The sequence below is a fragment of the Salvelinus alpinus genome, chromosome 23 (genome assembly GCF_045679555.1).
Source record: "Salvelinus alpinus chromosome 23, SLU_Salpinus.1, whole genome shotgun sequence".
In the NCBI taxonomy this organism is placed as follows: Eukaryota; Metazoa; Chordata; class Actinopteri; order Salmoniformes; family Salmonidae; genus Salvelinus; species Salvelinus alpinus.
Genome location: NC_092108.1, coordinates 19,163,066 through 19,182,617, shown reverse-complemented (window position 1 = coordinate 19,182,617; position 19,552 = coordinate 19,163,066). Strand labels below are relative to the sequence as shown.

The 19,552-nt window shown below is 45.7% G+C and overlaps 1 protein-coding gene and 1 long non-coding RNA gene across 4 annotated transcripts; one reads left to right on the top strand and one right to left on the bottom strand.

Moving 5' to 3' along the window:
• Nucleotides 1–4,037: 4,037 nt before the first annotated feature.
• LOC139550425 (uncharacterized) lies at nucleotides 4,038–9,900 on the bottom strand. Of its 2 annotated transcripts, none has more exons than XR_011670034.1 (3): nucleotides 9,553–9,900; nucleotides 5,700–6,078; nucleotides 4,038–4,769 (listed from the first exon to the last, which is right to left on the bottom strand). It is a non-coding gene; the product is annotated as an uncharacterized lncRNA (long non-coding RNA). The 2 variants fall into 2 exon arrangements; XR_011670033.1 differs by lacking the exon at nucleotides 4,038–4,769 and adding an exon at nucleotides 5,272–5,568.
• LOC139550424 (sal-like protein 2) lies at nucleotides 7,752–19,552 on the top strand. 2 transcript variants are annotated; one of them, XM_071361310.1, is made up of 3 exons: nucleotides 7,752–7,911; nucleotides 14,146–17,900; nucleotides 18,260–19,552. In XM_071361310.1, exons 2-3 carry the CDS (start codon nucleotides 14,472–14,474, stop codon nucleotides 18,605–18,607), a joined length of 3,777 nt encoding a protein of 1,258 aa, XP_071217411.1. In that variant the 5' UTR covers nucleotides 7,752–7,911; nucleotides 14,146–14,471; the 3' UTR covers nucleotides 18,608–19,552. The 2 variants fall into 2 exon arrangements, with proteins under 2 accessions (XP_071217411.1, XP_071217410.1); XM_071361309.1 differs by lacking the exon at nucleotides 7,752–7,911 and adding an exon at nucleotides 10,072–10,721.

The window sequence follows — 19,552 nt, the reverse complement described above, 5'->3', positions numbered from 1 at the left end:
GCACGGGGAGTTGGCTCAGGTCTATCGCCTGACTCCGCCAATCTCCCCGTGTTCCACCCCCCAAAAATTGTTTGGGGCTGCCTCTCGTGCCTGTTGCGCTGCCTTGCCTCATATCGCCACCTCTCAGCTTTCGCTGCCTCTATCTCTTCCTTCGGGCGGCGATATTCCCCAGCCTATCTTCCAGGGTCCCTGTCCGTCCAATATCTCCTCCCAAGTTCAGGAGCCATTGCTTGAAGAAAAAAAATAAGCAAACACGTTTAGTGTTCGCCAAAAGGCATGTGGGAGACTCCCCAAATATATGGAAGAAGGTACTCTGGTCAGATGAGACTAAAATTGAGCTTTTTGGCCATCAAGGAAAATGCTATGTCTGGCGCAAACCCAGCCCCTTTCATCACCCCGAGAACACCATCTCCACAGTGAAGCATGGTGGTGGCAGCATCATGCTGTGCGGATGTTTTTCATCGGCAGGGACTGGGAAACTGGTCAGAATTGAAGGAATGATGGATGGTGCTAAATACAGGGAAATTCTTGAGGGAACCCTGTTTCACTCTTCCAGAGATTTGAGATTGGGATGGAGGTTCACCTTCCAGCAGGACAATGACCCTAACCATACTGCTAAAGCGATGCTCGAGTGGTTTAAGGGGAAACATCTAAATGTCTTGGAATGGCCTACTCAAAGCCCAGATCTCAATCCAATTGAGAATCTGTAGTATGACTTGAAGATTGCTGTACACCAGCGGAACCCATCCAACTTGAAGGAGCTGGAGCAGTTTTGCCTTGAAGAATGGGCAAAAATCCCAGTGGCTAGATGTGCCAAGCGTATAGAGATATGCCCCAAGAGACTTGCAGCTGTAATTGCTGCAAAGGGTGGCTCTACAAAGTTTTGACTTTGGGGGGGGGGTGAATACTTATGCACGCTCAAGTTCTGCTTTTTTGTCTTATTTCTTGTTTGTTTCACAATAAAAAAAGATTTTGCATCTTCAGTGGTAGGTATGTTGTGTAAATAAAATGATACAAACCCCCAAAAAAATCTATTTTAATTCCAGGTTGTAAGGCAACAAAATAGGAAAAATGCAAAGGGGGGTGAATACTTTCACAAGCCACTGTAAGCTGGGCTGGGCTTGGTTAAAACCCTGGAGGTGGAGGTGCTGCCCAGCCTATAGTTTTTTTTGAAGATCTGACATTGTTTCAAAGCTACAAATTCAACATATTTTTTACAAGGTTTGTCTATGTTGAAAATTGGTTACCATGATGACATAATCCTGTGGTTGAAATTTTGCACTCAGAATCCAATGTATTTTCCACGTGAAAATACCCTGAAAATTAAGTTGAAACAATGTTGATTTAACCAGTTTGTGCAGAGTGGGTAGCTTTTTATTTATTTTTCTGGAGTTTACAGATGAGAGCTGAAAAACACTTTAGCCTGTTGAGAGGCACCGAGAGAGCGAGAGAGACAGAGAGAGAGTGTCACGTTCTGACCATAGTTCTTGTGTGTTTTGCTTGTTTTAGTGTTGGTCAGGACGTGAGCTGGGTGGGCATTCTATGTTGTGTGTCTAGTTTGTCTGTTTCTATGTTTGGCCTAATATGGTTCTCAATCAGAGGCAGATGTTTTGTGTTGTCTCTGATTGGGAATCATATATAGGTGGCTTGTTTTGTGTTGGGATTTTGTGGGTGGTTGTTTCCTGTCTTTGTGTTTCTCTGCACCAGCTAGGACTGTATCGGTTTGCCACATTTTATTATTTTGTTATTTGTAAGTGTTCACAGTTTTGTAAATTAAACATGTTGAGCACTGGCTACGCTGCGTGTTGGTCCGATCCTTGTTACACCTTCTCTTCTCGTGAAGAGGAGGAAGGCTGCCGTTACAGAGAGTGTGACGGCCTAAGTGACCACATGTGGTACTCTACAACTACAGGTGTAGGATCTTAATTTGAGCACAGTTTGCTAAAACAGGAAAATAATATTGCAGCAACAGGAAATTTGACTTATGTGGATTATTATTTATGGACATTTTTGTAGGGGTTTAAACATTTTATTTGTCATTAGAAATTTCAAAGTGGAAATTACAAACTTCAGAAGCCTTTTTAAACTTCCAATACACTAAAAGATGTACATTTCGCTGCAAAGCTCACTATTCAGCTTTGAGCTGTGCCTTTTTGGCCACAATGTGACATGGTTGACAACAGTAGGGGTGAGCATGCGGTCTTTATAAACCCTTTGTTATTTGCATATGCTCATCTATGTTTTTATGGCATCTGCTTTATGCCATCATTATATATGTTATCATTTTGTCAGGCCAACCAGTCACTGTTTTACAGTATGCACAAAATGGATATAAACAAATATGTCTAACCTGATAGCCTATTATTGACTGCGCGAGATGGATAGGAAGGAAGAGAAATACCAGAACATCAGACAGTGATGTCAATCCCCTGACTTATTTCTCTAGCACTGACCTTAAATGGTAAACATGGTTTGCATGTTTCTATGTAATAATGACAGCAGGGTAAGTACTGGAATGGTTCTGCCCAGGATGTGGATAAGTCTTAATAACTAAATGATGTCTAGAGAGAGAGGACAACACGTGACTAGTATTGACAGACGTAGAGAGACTAGGTAAGCACATAACCATGTAAAACATCTAGGGATTATATAGGGAGGAGTTTCACCATCTTAGATGGGAGGCAGTTTGCAGTAAAGCAACAGATGAGCAAAAACAGAGTCATTGAAAAGTGTTGAAGAATTTAACCTTTTTGTACTTAAATAATTTTCACTTCTCACAGGGAATTGTAGAGGGGTTGGGTAAGACAATCACCCTCTTCAAAGCTGATCACTGCTCCATCCAACACCAAGTAAGGACTCTAACCTATAAATCTCAAATTACCAGGAAAGGACATATCTCTACTTTTGAGCTTAAAAAAAAAATACTACTCATCTGTTATCAGATGACTGACTTTAACGATACCACTGCCTTTCCATGTGGTCTGGATCCACCCTATTACACAAACATGATCGGTATCGTGGTGGACTGGATCATATTCCTCATAGGATTTCCTGCCGTCTGCCTGGCCAGTTATGCCCTGTTCAGTTTGGTCAAAACCGGCCGAGTGGCTCCCGTCTATGTGATCAACCTGCTCATCTCAGACCTTCTCCAGATCACCATCACGCTGGTCTTCATTTTCAGTAGGTTCTTTGACACCACATGTTTGCCTTTCATGAAGGCCCGCTGCCTGTCTTTGTTCGCCTGGGCCTCTGCACCAGCCTGGGCTTCATGTTGTTGATCTCCCTGGAGAGGTACATGGTGGTGGTCTGTCCTCTGTGGTACCGCCTCTGACGCTCAGTCAAAAACTCCACCCTGGTCTCTCTGAGCCTCTGGGCACTGGCACTGGTTTACGTTACCTTCGATTACATATTCTTGATCGACATGCAGTACTCACTGATGATTTTCTCTGCCATCTCCCTGTTGCCTGCCCCGTTCCTGGTGTTGCTGTTCTTAGTCACTCAGAGGGCCCTCTCCAGGAGTATGGCTTTCAGGGGGGCAGAAAGGAGGAGGAGGATTCTGGGAGCTCTGGGTCTGGTCCTGGGCAGTTATACACTCCTCTTCCTCCCGTACAGCATCAGGAACCTGTACTACTCCATCAAGGCCCATGCCCCCTCAGTGTCAGACCCAGTCAGGGACCTGTCCTCTGTGATAACCAGTGCCTTGTTGTACCTAAGCCCTCTCACTGACTGCTTCCTCTATATCTTCATGAGGAGGGACCTCAGAGACACTGTGGATGCCTTCCCTTGCTGCAGGAGGCTGCTCAGTGTGGGAGACGGCAACAGGAGCAGTAGACAGACTGATCAGGGAGACACACAGACTGGCGCAAGACTGTCAGGTTGATCGTGTCTGAGAACATTATTTTGTGCAATGAAAATGTCCACTTTCATTCACATGGGTTTCTGCTATGGCACCTTCCTATCCTCTCATATTTGTGTGGTTAATTTATTTTGTATTTCTATGTGGGCACCAAGTTCTACAGTACGGGGGAATTGTCTCAGCACTGCACCAACTTATGCAGAGAAAAAAACATTTCATATTTGCAGAAATATTGACATTTATATTGTATCACAAAAACAATTACATTTACTGTCACCTTGTTATTAGAGTATTTATCAGAAATGTTAGAATACAATGTCACATGGAACCTACCTATATGCTAGCTAAACAGATCTACAAAGTCCTTTACTTGTGTTACAATGTCTCTATGATGTTCACCAAACGAAGTACACAGAAAATCATGGTAAGACTGTACATGTAGAAAGAACATTATGCAATTTCAGAATAAAATACATGACATAAAGTCAGTTTTTGGTGGTATGGTACGTACAGTATGACCATATCGATAACAGGTTTCACGTTCAATATTTCTAAAGCTGATGTTTCCTCTGTAAAATGTTACTTGATTTCATTAATGTTTTCAACATTAGTCAATTTCACAATAAAATAAAAAAATAGGCCTACATTATAAAGTCAGCTTCGGTTTTCGTCAAACTAGCTAAATAAATTGACATAGTGTGGTCGTGTGGATAAAAGGGTTCACTTTAAAGATTTAAAGTGTATTTTTCCCTTTCTAAAATATAACTTGTTGTCCCAGCTCTCCGCTTCACTGGACCCACATGAGACTCACTGGACTTATATTCACTCGTCCTATATCCCGAAACATCTTCAGCATTTCCAGACTTCCCCTCTGTCAGCCAATTGGATACCCTCAGGTATTCAGCCGAGCTCACTGGTAACACAGCACAAGAATTCAGGCATTGTGAATTAACAGAGAAAATGTTCTGACCATTCACGCAACAAAATACAACACATTATAGAATTGTACTTTGGATGTACAAGTACAGTATGTATGTACGGTACCTTCAGAAAATATTCACAACCCAATTTAAAATGGATTAAATTGAGATGTGTCACTGGCCTAGACATTTTTACAAACTAACAAAAAATGTAAAGTTTAAATGTCTTGATTCAATACGTGTTCAACCCCTTTGTTGTGGCAAGCCTAAATAAGTTCAGGAGTAAAAAAATAGCAATTTTTTGTACCCATTGCCTGATTTATGAAGGTCAACAACCATTTGTCTCTGTTTGAGTTCTTTGCATTTTCCCATGGTAATAGTTGACAAAGGAATTTCACATTCTTGTTACCTCCTTTTTATACCCCAGTGAAACAGGATGCCATGGAAGGCCACAATACTGTATACTTCCTTAAAATGAGATTGTTAATGCAAATGTAATTTTGTTTGCTTTTATTTATAAGAATCTTTAGGGGTGCCAATAAAAACAAAACATTGTAGGCAATGTTCAAAGCTATATACAGGTGTTGTCAAACAGAATTAGCATAGAAGGTCCTTGGAAAGCTTTTCTGAACAGCCCAGTCTTTAGCTGAGCCTTAAACGAGGCCAGAGACTCTACAGCCCTGACAGTGACTGGAAGTGCGCTCCACAGCCGAGGAGCCGCAGTACTGTGTTTCCCTGGGACAGACAGAGATGACTGACCCAAATCACCTCCCAGAGATGCAGATCATTCTCCTGGGTAAGAAAAGGGCTGATAAGTGTCAGGCAGGCAGCACCATACCTGCCCGAGTTGAGTCTGAAATCAACAGCGAGACCGTGGACAATGTAAGGAGACAGGGGGACGTCGGGGGAAAGTGGCAACTCACCGTTGTGGAAACTCTAGGATGGTGGAAGACCTTCTCTCCGTGGAAGTCCTGGAACTGGTGATGACAGCGATAGTGCAGTGTGTCTCTGAATCCCCCAGGCCCCCATGCCTTCCTCCTGTTCATTGATTTGGACTCAATACTGGAAGATAAGAGCAGGGGAGCTGTGGAGGAACACCTGAACATGGTAGGCCTTACCGTGAAGGGCTTGTCTTTGTGTCCCCCTCGACCCCATGCCATCCTTCTAGTCATTGCTGCAGGTATACAGCAGTTCATTGAGAGTGATGGGAGAGCCCTCCAGTGGCTCCTCAGGAAGTGTGACAACAGATACCACATCCTCAATGTCAAGAACAGGGTGGATGTCACTCAGGTCATAGAGCTTCTGGAGAGGATTGAGTTGATGGTAAAAGCGAAAGTCAGGGAGTGAAGTCGGCAAGGTGCATATGTGACAGCCGAAAGTTGTACACTGACATGGCAGTGCCAGTGTTGCCATTGTTCATAAAAGTTGTTCTTTATAATGTCGAAATAAACATGTATAATATATGTGTGTATGCTACATTGTACAATCAATTGGTGAGAGAGAGCCTCAAATATCACATTCATTTCTACATATCCATTATAAACATTGCAGCAAAGTTGGTTCCTGTTTCAGTCACGTCTTTGGTCACTTTCGTGTGGGTCAAACACAAACACCCTAATGATTAGTAGACAACAGAGCCTCCCACAATGCATGCGATCGCTGCAAGATAAAGTTGGTGAAGCTTGCAGAAATTTGCAGTCGACTACAGTCAAAACTTCATGACCTTTGATCACATGATTTTTGTCAAGTTCATGCAGTCCACATGTAGGCAAGTCAGACAATTTGTATCCCCATAATGCAACAAACTTGGAAAGGCGGGACCAACAATGGTCACCAACTTGACAAAAGTGATCCGCTCGAATGTGCCCAATGGCAGCAACACAACCTTGTTTTTCATGTTAGTGAGCCACCTAGTGGACACATTCCTCTTCATGAAGGTTTTAGATTTCATAAATTACAGCTTGCGGCTTGGCTGGGGTAGACCAAATACACTCACCTTGAACATGCAAGTGTGACTACCATCTAAAACACAATGCGAGACTATCTACTGCGTTTAATAATAATATATTGGCATACACAGCCTGATAATAACAGTTGCATTGGTGGGGAGTTCAGTAGACCTACATGTCTGACCAAAGCCTGAATAGGGGCATTATATTTTCATAGACCTGTAATTGTCTGAGATGTGGGATGATATTTTGACTACTAAAAGTTAGGCAGTGGCACTGACTATTGTTAACATTCTTCATTTGCCATTTAAATGTGCTGCATATTTTGCTATAGGCTTACTGCATTCTTTTCATTGTCTTTAATGAATTTCCTCTATGTAGCCTACTATGTATGCATTTAGAATACAATAGAATAGAAGGTTCTATTCTAAGGAGACACATAGGACCATTATAATGTGACCACAAAAGATAGCCAGGTGGAAAAATAACATTCCTCCATTGTAACTTCTAGGGGTAGGCTGGGCCTTATCCAAATTGTGCCTGGGTGTTACACAGGATTTGCACAATGCCCCCATGGGCGAATACGGGAAGATGATTTAATTCGTTACATTTATGTTTTTCAGAGCAATATGCAAGGCGGTAAAAATGCTCAGTGGGTAGGCTCTCTAGTCAGGGTCAGACTGTGTCCTAGGCCAAGTCACGGTGGCGATGAATGTCATTAATTATAGAGGGAGAGTGTCCGGATAGGACGGACAGACCGCCAAAGAGACAGCCGTCAGTGCCTCAGAGACTACAGATGCAGGTCGAGAAGCAGGCCGCCCTCGCCAAATAGTCTACAAAGAGGGTTGAACGGGGAAGGGGCGGAGGATGACAGGAACACTAATCCAATTCCCTTTCGTTACCGCATAGTAGCTTATCTCCTCCCCCGGCTGTTTCTCTGGGTCAGTCAAAACAATGAATTGATGGACTACATTTACGATATCAAATAGTCTCAATTCACGGCGACGATATAAATAAATAATTTAACAATGCGGTGTTCCGCCCGGCTGTCAAAGGGACGACTGCGCATCTTTGTGGCTGTATGCCGGAAAAGGCTATGTTGATGTCCCGACTGGGAGACGTAGCCTATTGCCCAACATATTTTATCATTTTGTAACCACTATCAAATATCATCGATTCATACATGGTGAGTAATTTCCTTTATCTTATTCATGTCGACGACGCAAACTAGGGATATGAGCAATTTGTAGCGATATTTTAGGGCAGTCATAATAATTTATGAAATCATAACTTGTTATGATCAGTGCGCGCGCAGGCATGCAACAGGTCGCCGGTACAGTAGCGGGACAGCAGAAGTTATCGCGCTGTTCTGACTTGTATGAAAATGTTAGATCGTCGCTTTAAATGTCACGGTGCGATGGAACGAAAAACACAAATGCTTTGTTGGCACAATAGGCTATGTTTTAATAGAATGAAATAGTTTGCGAGACACGGACAACAGATTTAATTGTTTCTTTGTATAAACCTTTAAAATATTTTTCTAGCTATAAAACGCTGTCTAAATATATCGTAAGCCTCTGAAAAGGGAATTCTAAAATGTAGGCTAATGAATGTGTAGGCCATATCAAACAGTCAAATCAGGACATACATCACGGTCCGGCAGCATAGACACGTTGATCCCAAACCATAAATTCCCTTTTCAATGCACAAATTATGGGAGGCAAGGATTACAAATGTGGGCTATTATGACAAATAGGCCGCTAAATATATTTTTTGTATCGTTATTGACTCAAAGCATATGGTGCCAACTGTGAATCGGAAACCTACACTAAGAAAAAAAGGTGCTAACTAGAACCTAAATGGGTTCTTCGACTGTCCCCATAGGAGAACCCTTTAAATAAAAAAATGTTGGTTCCCAGTATAACTCTTTTGGTTTCAGGTGGAACCCTGTAGAATAATTTCCACAGAGGGTTCTACCTGGAACCAAAAAGGGTTCTCCTATGGTTAGACGAAGAACCCTTTTTTCTAAGAGTGTATTTTATAGATAAACTTAAATAGGCTTGGTGAATACCAGGCTTTCTTATTTTAATATTTAGATGTTTGTATAGGCCTACAATCCACAATGATAAATTATAATTTAATTTCTTGATATGTACAAGATTTATGTTATCAATCGATTTTCAATTATTATTTAAAACTGATTTGGGGTAACAGCCGAGGGTGCAACACAGTTAAGCCTGTGTTTGTGTGTATTTGGGGGCGATGTCCGCCCAAGATGTGCGGGCCTGTGTGCAGACCAGGAGGACACGGTCAAAATCAGAGCAAAGAAATACGCATTATTCATGTACAAACATTTGCAGAATTACGCACAATCATGAACACACATTTGATACAATATAGGCTAGCCTAGGCCTACTGTACATTTATGGAAGAGTTTCATGTTGGCCTATGTGATATATATTTAAGTATAACACAGGGAACTGAGCTTGTACCCATATTTGTGGCCACTGGGGCTTAGACTATATGGTAGGTAACGTAACCATGCCTAATAAGGCCCTGCATTTCTTTACCGTATTGGCTTGTTTTCCGTTTGTTTTGCGTAAACTTCATTGCAAATCGATTGCAGTAAATCCAGCAGTAAAGACTCAATGCCTATAATCGTGGAGTTGAAATTACGTACAGTAATTTACTGCTTGTTGTGGCTAGAGAACATTTGACTCACAGGGGACCAAATGTATTGTGTATGCGTGCCTGGGTACGGGTAGGTCCAGTAAAAAAAATATATATATATTTTCCCCCCAATCTGGCTACCCCTCCTTTTCATTACCTTTCCACGTGGTAAGCAGTAGAGCTCGAGTTTGAAAAGGAAGCATTGTGCGTCGCGTCAGTGGTCCTGTGTATTCGAGAGGCTCACAGAGGGTGATGCTCATTCAGCTGTGTCCTAGCCCCATTGTTGCGAATTCCTGTTCATTCAGGGGCCTGTTAATGGAGCTCGTGCATCCGAAAACTGGTAGGGAGGTCATTCGAATTCCAAGTTGGGGTTCCACCAATCACCGTCCGCCAATCATCCTTTCCAAGCAATTGACTGGATTAACCTACTTGAATAGGACATACATAATTAAGGGGTGATGCTATTTTATGGGTAGGCCTACATGTACCCAAACACTCGCGCGCGCGCACACACACACGTTGTATACAATATAAAGAGAAACATCTAATCAAGGGAGAAGTGTAAATTAATTGGTCTGTTCTTCATCAAATGTATAGGGACTATAAATGTTGCACATGGGGACGCAAAACTTTAGTATACTGTATACTGAAATCAAAACTTTAGTATATGCTGAAATCATACTGAAATCAAAACTTTAGTATATACTGAAATCAAAACTTTAGTATATGCTGAAATCATACTGAAATCAAAACTTTAGAATATACTGAAATCAAAACTTTAGTATATATTGAAATCAAAGACAGCACTTGGGATACTCACGATTGTGTTTATCTGAGGGACAGAACTTGATGGCTTTTGTGGGTGAGGTGGGTTACTAGAAGGAGGCAAGTGGAGTGAGGAGGGAGTCATGGCTCAAAAGAAGTGTTCATTCGCCATTTGAATGCAAATGTAGTGGTTGAACAAGAGGACTGTGTGTGTGTGTGTGTGTGTGCGTGTGTGTTTTGTGGGAGGAGGAGGGGGGTCTAACGGTGAGTTTGAGAAAATAAGACTTGTTGAGAGAAATTGACACATATGCCTGTAGTCTTCACACGTTGTTCTCTTTTACACCAAGATGCCACCAACGGAGTTTAACATTGTGGCGAAAATTCACCCGCGCATCGCTTCTAATTCGGGCAATTTAGTTAACCACTTTTTCAGTGTGCAGGGAGAAAAAATCTAAGCATTCTGTTGGCCCATGTGCAGCTGAAGCATGTCTCGTCGGAAACAGAAACGGCCCCAGCAGCTCATGAGCCCGCTCCCTTCAGCCTCTCAGATATTAGAACATGGTGAGAAATGGACTACTATTGATATGCAAGTTAACAATAGAATACATTAGCTATTAGTATGGTGGTGGGGGGGAGGGGGGGGAGGATTATTCATCCATAGTTTTCTATGTTTTTTAAAGTAGTTCAAGGTATTTTCCAATTAATACTTGTTATATTTTTTGGAACGCTATTTTTGTGGGTAGTTAATGCTTTTATTTCCTCTACATAACAGTGATTGTGTAGTGTCACATGTATATACAAAACGTAAAGAGACAGTTTTGGTGATAGTTTGAAAATGTTGACTCCCATCACTGACAGTTCAAAATCTAAAGTTATGGCGGTGCTTTGATGTTCCTTTTATTAATATAAGCAATCATGTAATATTATTTAATTTATGGTGTCTTAGGAGTCTGTTGTTTTCTGTTTTCTGATCTTATTTAGATCACTGCCCTCACCAGCCCTCCTCCTATTGCCAGGCTCAGAGGCACAGACCACCCAGTTAGTGGGCGGATAAAGAATAGAAAAGACATGAGAACATAGGGGCAATACAGTGTATATAAGATTTTATTTATTTAACCCTTATCAACTCTGTAATTCCAAATATTCATACTGAGTTTTGGGAGACTGAGCAATGAGAGGGAGATGGTAGAGGAACTGATGGCCGTGAGAGGTGCTGTATAAGGTGTAACTGCAATAGCATACAACCCCATTGTCCATCTGGGCTTTGTGGTTGAGTAGTGAGGTATGAACTAGAGGTCGACCGATTATGATTTTTCAACGCCAATACCGATTATTGGAGGACCAAAAAAAGCCGATACTGATTAATCGGACGATTTTTTAAAAATGTATTTGTAATAATGACAATTACAACAATACTGAATGAACACTTATTTTAACTTAATATAATACATCAATAAAATCAATTTAGCATAAAAATAAATAATGAAACATTTTCAATTTGGTTTAAATAATGCAAAAACAAAGTGTTGGAGAAGAAAGTAAAAGTGCAATATGTGCCATGTAAGAAAGCTAACGTTTAAGTTCCTTGCTCAGAACATGAGAACATATGAAAGCTGGTGGTTCCTTTTAACATGAGTCTTCAATATTCCCAGGTAAGAAGTTTTAGGTTGTAGTTATTATAGGAATTATAGGAATATTTCTCTCTATACGATTTGTATTTCATATACCTTTGACTTATAGGCACTTTAGTATTGCCAGTGTAACAGTATAGCTTCCATCCCTCTCCTCGCCGCTACCTGGGCTCGAACCAGGAACACATCGACAACAGCCACCCTCCAAGCAGCGTTACCCATGCAGAGCAAGGGGAAAAACTACTCCAAGTCTCAGAGCGAGTGACGTTTGAAACGCTATTAGCGCGCACCCCGCTAACTAGCTAGCCATTTCACATCGGTTACACCAGCCTAATCTCGGGAGTTGATAGGCTTGAAGTCATAAACATAAACAGAAGAGCTGCTGGCAAAACACACAAAAGTGCTGTTTGAATGAATGCTTACGAGCCTGCTGGTGCCTACCATCGCTCAGTCAGACTGCTCTATCAAATCATAGACTTAATTATAACATAACACACAGAAATACGAGCCTTAGGTCATTAATATGGTAGAATCCGGAAACTATCATCTCGAAAACAAAACGTTTATTCTTTCAGTGAAATACGGAACCGTTCCATATTTTATCTAACGGGTGGCATCCATAAGTCTAAATATTACTGTTACATTACACAACCTTCAATGTTATGTCATAATTACGTAAAATTCTGGCAAATTAGTTCGCAATGAGCCAGGCGGCCCAAACTGTTGCATATACTCTGACTCTGCGTGCAATGAATGCAAGAGAAGTGACACAATTTCACCTGGTTAATATTGCATGCAAACCTGGATTTCTTTTAGCTAAATATGCAGGTTTAAAAATATATACTTCTGTGTATTGATTTTAAGAAAGGCATTGATGTTTATGGTTAGGTACACGTTGAAGCAACAACAGTCCTTTTTCGCGAATGCGCACTGCATCGATTATATGCAACGCAGGACACGCTAGATAAACTAGTAATATCATCAACCATGTGTAGTTATAACTAGTGATTACGATTGATTGATTGTATTTTATAAGATAAGTTTAATGCTAGCTAGCAACTTACCTTGGCTTCTTACTGCATTCGCGTAACAGGCGGGCTACTCGTGAGGCAGGTGGTTAGAGCGTAATTTTGGCATCCAAAATTACCAATTTCCGATTGTTATGAAAACTTGAAATCGGCCCTAATTAATCGGCCATTCAGATTAATCGGTCGACCTCTAGTATGAACATACACAAGAACTATTGTGAATCTCCAAGTGTGTGTGTGTGTGTGTCTATATGTGCTTGTGGGGCTGTGACCAGTCACACAGGGCTAGTGTAGTCTAATAGTGTAGTAACATTGTAGTGAGAGGGTGTACTAATATTGTGTTTGTACATATAGGTGTGTGTTTGTGTTTTCAAGTGTGTGTGTGTTAGGGAAGTGTGGTTGTTGATGGTCTGTTTGTTTTCTTGTCTGGTAGCCTGTGTGTTTTATTTTGCCTCCACCTCTTGCCCAGAATCTAGGAGAAAGAATGTGACCCCAGGGTTCTTAAGGTCAAGTATGCCAGCCAATTACAGCCTGACCCCTGATACCCTACAGGGTAATGGGGGAAGGGTGCACCAAGAGATGAAAGACAAAACGAATGAAGAGAAAGAAAGACAGAGAGAGGAGAGAGAGTAGTGTGTGATAGAGTGCATGTGCATGTCTATGTATGGTTTCCATGTCTTTTTCAGGGGTCAGGGTTGTATGCAGTTTTAGGGTCCATTGTCCTCAGTACTGTGTTGCCGTGGAAACAAGGTAGGCTGCTCATGGTGTAAGTTGGGGGGGGGGGGGGGTGCAGACGAAGACGGAGAGGATAAAGAATGACGTGAAGAGGAAAGAGAAGGGGAGGGGGAGTTTGGAGGATTATGAAAGAGGGGGAGTTTGGAGGTGATGGTGATGGAGAAGAGAACAATGTGAAAGTGGATCTGGATCAGGAGTTCACCTGACAGAATAGTCTCATAATGTATAGTTGTTATCTGAGGGCTTCAGTCCTTAGCTGTTGTGCTTCTACCTATCTGCCACTACTTGCAAAATCACAATTTTAAGAGGGCCATTCTCTTCTATCTGGTTGCTGTTACCTCTATGATTTGCCAGAGTTGCATTTCTGTGCTATCCACTGACCATCATCAGAGTGTGATAAGGTCGACCTGTGGAAAACACTCACAAAAAGGGCATTCTGAGTAGTGCTCACTGCTCAAACAGACTTCCCTGAGTTTTATATAAGCGAAAGTGGTAACAGTGTGTAAAGTAGATGCAAAGCTCTGTCATGCTCAGTAAGACAATAACTAGGTCAACTTTCTCTTTCTTGTCTGCTTTCTCTTCTTTTCTCAGATGACCAGTTGGCAGTGAAGTTATCCTCCTTTCCTCTGACCACAGATTCCTATTCTTCATCATCTTCCTCCTCTCCTCAGAGTTACCAGCCACCCCTGGCTCCACGTCCCTACTTTTGGGGGCTTCACACTCGCTCTCAACCCAGTGAGGGCTCCCCCCTCTCCTGCTGCCCCTGCCAGCCCACCTCCTCCCCCATCTCCCTCACAGACCCCCAGTCCTCCCTCTCCCCTGACTTCCCCCACCCCTCCCTCTTCTCCCAAACAGTCCTACACCTCCCCAACACCTCCACATCGCCCTCCAGTCAGACCCACCCTCCCCGCTCTATCATGGCCTCTCCCAAACTGGGCGTGTCAGCCACCACTACCACCTCCTCATCCTCATCCTCTTCCTCAGCCTCCCTCTGCCCCCCGCCCCACCCTGGTAGCCCCAGCCCTGTGCCCGAGGGCCCTCTCAGCCCTGTGACACCCTCCCCCAGCCCGGGTGCTGCCTCTGCAGTCCCGCCCCGTGCCCACCTGAGCATTGCGGTGATCCTGGATGAGCTGCGAGTGCTGCAGCAGAGGCAGATCCACCAGATGCAGATGACGGAGGAGATCTGCAGGCAGGTGCTGCGGCTGGGCGGGGCCTCCTGTGGCCTGGAGGCGCCCCAGATCCTCCTGCCTCCTTTTCCCCAGCTCTGTCTGGAGGGCAGTGAGAGGGCCTCCAGTCCTCCCCAGCCTACACCCATCCAGCCTCCCAGCTCTGTAGCTCCTCTCCTGGCCTGCTTCTCCTCCCTGCTCCCTCCCCAGCCTGCCCCCAAGCCCTCCAAGCCCAGCCACCCCCTGTCCCATGTCCTGCGGCCACACAAGACCCAGATGGAGGGTGCAGGAGGGGCTACAGGGTCTTATCTTTACCCTGGGACCAGTGTCCGCCCTTCCTCCTCGTCTTCTTCCTCTTCTGCCTCCTCAGCCATCTCTACCATGGCCTCGTCCAACTACCCCCTGGCTCTCTCCCTGGCCTTGCCTACCCGTTACCTCCATGAGAAATCCCCCAACACCACCTCAGCCAGCGGCCACGGTGGCATGTCCTTCCTCACCCCGCCCCTGCCCACCACTGCCTCTATGGCACCCCCCTCCTTTCAGGAGCCCCACCTGTCTGTCTCCTCATCAGGGTCCTCGTCCTCCTCCCTGGGGCGCCTCCAGCATGCCTGTCGGTTCTGTGGGAAGCTGTTCAGCAGTGACTCATCCCTGCAAATCCACCTGCGCTCCCACACGGGCGAGAGACCCTACCAGTGCCCTGTCTGCCTCAGCCGCTTCACCACCCGCGGCAACCTCAAGGTGCATTTTCTCCGCCACCGCGAGCAGAACCCAGAGCTCTCCCTCTCCCTTCTCCCCCCTTCCCTGTTTGGGCCGGGCATGGGACCAGCGGGGGGGTCTGAGCCCCAGGGTCAGCCCATGAGCAGCATTGGTCTGAGCATCAGTGCAGCGCAGGCTCAGAGACGTCGTAAACGGCGGGCTGAGGATGACCCATATGGAGACGGTATGGAGGTGGGAGGTGCCGGAGGGGGCTTCTCTCTGGGGGCGTCCACCAGTGCTCCGCCCTCCTCTCTCCCCCTCCCCCCCAGTGTGGACCTGGCCCTCATCTCCACCGCCCACTCCCTCCTGCGGCTCAACCAAGCTGCTGCTGCAGCCGCTGCTGCATCCATATCCTCAGCTGCTTCCTCACTCACATCCTCCTCTTCCTCCTCTGCGTCCTCCTCCCTCCTCTCTGTCCCCTCCTCGTCCACCTCCGCCATCGCTGGGTTCTTCAAGGGAGCAAAGCAGCAACGCTTTGATGAGAACACGCCCCCTCACCCTCCCATGATGTCGCACTCTGCTTACTCTCAGTTGGCCCACCTCCCTAAACTCCTCTTCCCCTCTGGCTCCCCCCACCAACACCCTGCCCTGGGCCTGCTCCGCCCTCCACCCCCTGCCCAAGGCTCCTCCCACCTCTCCTCCACCCACTCTCAGCTCTCCTTCCCCTTCTCCCACTACCCCAAAGCTCACGCCTCCACCTCCTTCCCCTCCGCCTCTATCCCCACCTCAGACACCTCCAAGCTGCAGCGGCTGGTGGAGAAGCTGGAGAAGGAGCCTCCCACCTCCTCTCCCTGGGCCTCCTCCTCAGGGGAGACCTCCCACAGCAGCATGGCCTCTACTGGGTTGTTCAGCAGCGGCCTCATGGGCGCCAGCACCTCCAGCACTTATGTGATGGCAACCCCACCGTCCTCCACCCATGCCCCCACCTCCGTCTCCAACTTCACCAGGGAGATGGTGGCCGCTCTGGGCATGAGTGCAAACGGGGGCAGCGCTCTGGCAGGCGCCATGCTCCCCGGCCTTGGCATCATGAGCACTGGCTCCCTGGCCCCCAACCAGTGTGGGGTGTGTCTGCGTGTGCTGAGCTGCCCCAGGGCACTGCGTCTGCACCAGGCCACCCACCTGGGCGAGCGCCCCTTCCCCTGTAAACTGTGTGGACGCTCCTTCTCCACCAAGGGCAGCCTGCGGTCCCACCTGGCAACACACCGTGCCCGCCCGCCGAACTCTCGTGCCCAGAACTCTTGCCCGCTGTGCCAGCGCAAGTTCACAAATGCCCTGGTGCTGCAGCACCACATCCGCATGCACCTGGGAGGGCAGCTGCCACCGGAAGGCGGTGCAGAGTCTCTGTCAGAGGCCTCAGCAGAACCTGACACTATCTCTGAGCTCCAGACCCATTCCCAGGCACTGTTTCAGTCCCAGGCACAGTCCAATGACACCCCCAAGGTCTCCACTGAGAGCTCCACTGCAGCCTCAGGCAGCCAGTCAGCATCCACACACTTTCAAACCCTAGTGGGAGGCTCTGCCCCCGTATCGGTCAGTGTGACATCACCAAAGTGTGTCTGGGAGCCTAACAGATCTCACTCCTCCAGCCCTGACCTGATCCCTCCCTCTGACCTCACCCCTGACTCCTTCCTAAACTCCACCTCACACACCCCTCCGCCCGGCAGCGTAGACCCCCCAGTCCTGTTTGACAGTGTGCCTTCCCCACCCCCTCCTCTAGGAGATACAGGCTCCCCAGTCAATGATGACAACCATGCTGAACTCCTTGATTCAACCATTGGTACCATTGACCCTGCTCCCACTTCCTCCAGTGTTACCAAAACCACCCCATTGTCCAGTCTAATGATGTCAGACTGTCTTTTGGGTCAGAATGCCCTTCCTCTCAATGTCTTCCTCCCCGGCCCTAGATCAAACCTGGAGGATCTACTGAGCACACCAACCCTCTGTGCCCCGGTAGCACACCCCAGCCCATCCCCCTCCTTTACCCCTGTCCTTAGCCCAGAGCACCCCAAAACCCACCCAGCACCCAAACCAGACTTAGAGCACCCCCCTAAACTCCAAACCCCCAAGCCCACAGAGGAATACAGGGTTGAAACCCCCCCACCTGCAGCACCAAAGCATGACCAAGCTCTTGTATCTGATACGGACCCGAGAATGGCACCACAATCAGAGAGCGCAGACACAAGCGATGCTGAGGCTAGGGAAGTTCCTCCGAAAGCTGTACCCTACACCAGGGAGACGAGTCAGGGGGCGTACCTCGGCTCCCATGGGAAGGAGGATGGGATGGGCGGTGTCAGTGACCAACTGGAAAGCACTTTTCCCATCAGTTTGGCTCCCACTCTCCCCCCTCCCCTGTCTCGCCCTGAGAAGAAGACCTACAGCTGTGCCGAGTGTGGGAAAGAGTATGCCAGCCGCAGTGGACTGAAGGTAAGAGGATGTGGGTATAGATTGATGTGTGGGTTGGTAGAGAACTTAGCTGTCTCTTATGTTTATGGACTTCATGATAGCTGCTTTGAAGTGATTTATTAATCTGTGGAATTGTTCATTAGATGTCCAAAACATTGCAACCAATGAACCCAACATTACTATTAAAACTATTTTAATCTGTTAGTTAGGCATCAGGTTACATTTACCTGAAACATTCACTGATGATAAATCTCCTTCCAGACTGAGGGTAATCAGTCAAGCTAAATGTTTGTGATATAAATGTTATTTCCAGCCAGGGGGACTCAGAGGTTGGTCGGAGTGGCACTTAAACAATCTGTTATTTTCATATTCATCCACAGGGACACATGAAGCATCATGGAGGGGTTGTCAAGGCACCACGTCCCCCTGTACGGAGTGGTCGCTCGGCCTCTGAGCGACTTCCTGCTAACACACTGACAACGTCCTCCAACCCCCCGGCCACCAGGAGCAATGTGGGCTTCTGGAACCAGTACCAAGCCTTCCTCAACACCAGCAACGACTCGGCAGACGACCCGGCACAAGGCCCGGCCAGTGGTAGCCAAGGAGAGGATGGGGAGATGCCCCGATTGGCTAAATCTCCCGTAAGATCCCAGCTGTCGAAAGAACCAACCACTGGAAGGGGTTCAGAAGATGGGTCTGATGAAGGGTCTACTCTAGAGTCAATGTAATTGGTGCTATCAATGGACATTCACTGTACCTTTGAGTCAAATCGTAGGGACTTTTGTATTGTATTGCTTCCAAATTCAGTTGAGTAGTCTGTCGGTTTGTTGTCTGTGAGTAAATTGCTTAGTTAATTTGTGATAACTGTAAGTTGGCCATCCTGGCCTTTTCTTTTAAAAGAGGAGAAAGTTGAAGGATGCAAAAAACACGACATAACTACAGGATTGGAAGATTGAGGAGGTCAGAAGTCACTGTCAAGACGATGAGAGTTGGAGCTGGGCTCTAGAATGAGAGCTCTGTTAGGCAAAGAGCTCTACTCTAGATTTAGGGCTCATTTTCCTGAACAGTCTGACTCACTGTTTATGTGATAGATATCAACTCAGATAAAGACATGTATTGGAAAAGGGGGCCAGGTAGAGAGGATGTGATATTGTTCTCACATAAACAATTCCTTAATTCAAACATAAAAGGGAAAAGGAGGTGGAACAGAATGGTAAGGGTCACTAAACTAAAATTGACATGGTAGATTCAACCCTGGCAGTCTATGGAGATGCAGTCTCTCATCCTACTACTGTATAAAACCTCATCTTTCATGTCATCGTGGTTTACTTTTGAACTCGTGAATACTCCAGACTCTTCCTCCAGCTGATTTACAGAGAAGCACAGAGGAGTGGGTGTTGTGGTGTGCCAGGTGGAGAAAGAAATGAACAGACAGTTTCCTGTGTGACCCATTTTCCTTTGGATCTTGTGAATAAGCTGATTGAATAAGCTGATTTGGTCTCACAGTGATGTCCATTTTCTGTAACTCGTTGTCTTTGGTTCATGTTGTATCTTTATAACAAAACAAAAAAAATCAGAGGTCTATGTCTGATATTGTTGTGAGTTGTACTTTCAGTGTATTCCTGTGAAATAAGCGGGATAAAAAAAGACAAAAAAGCTGGGAAACATTTTTA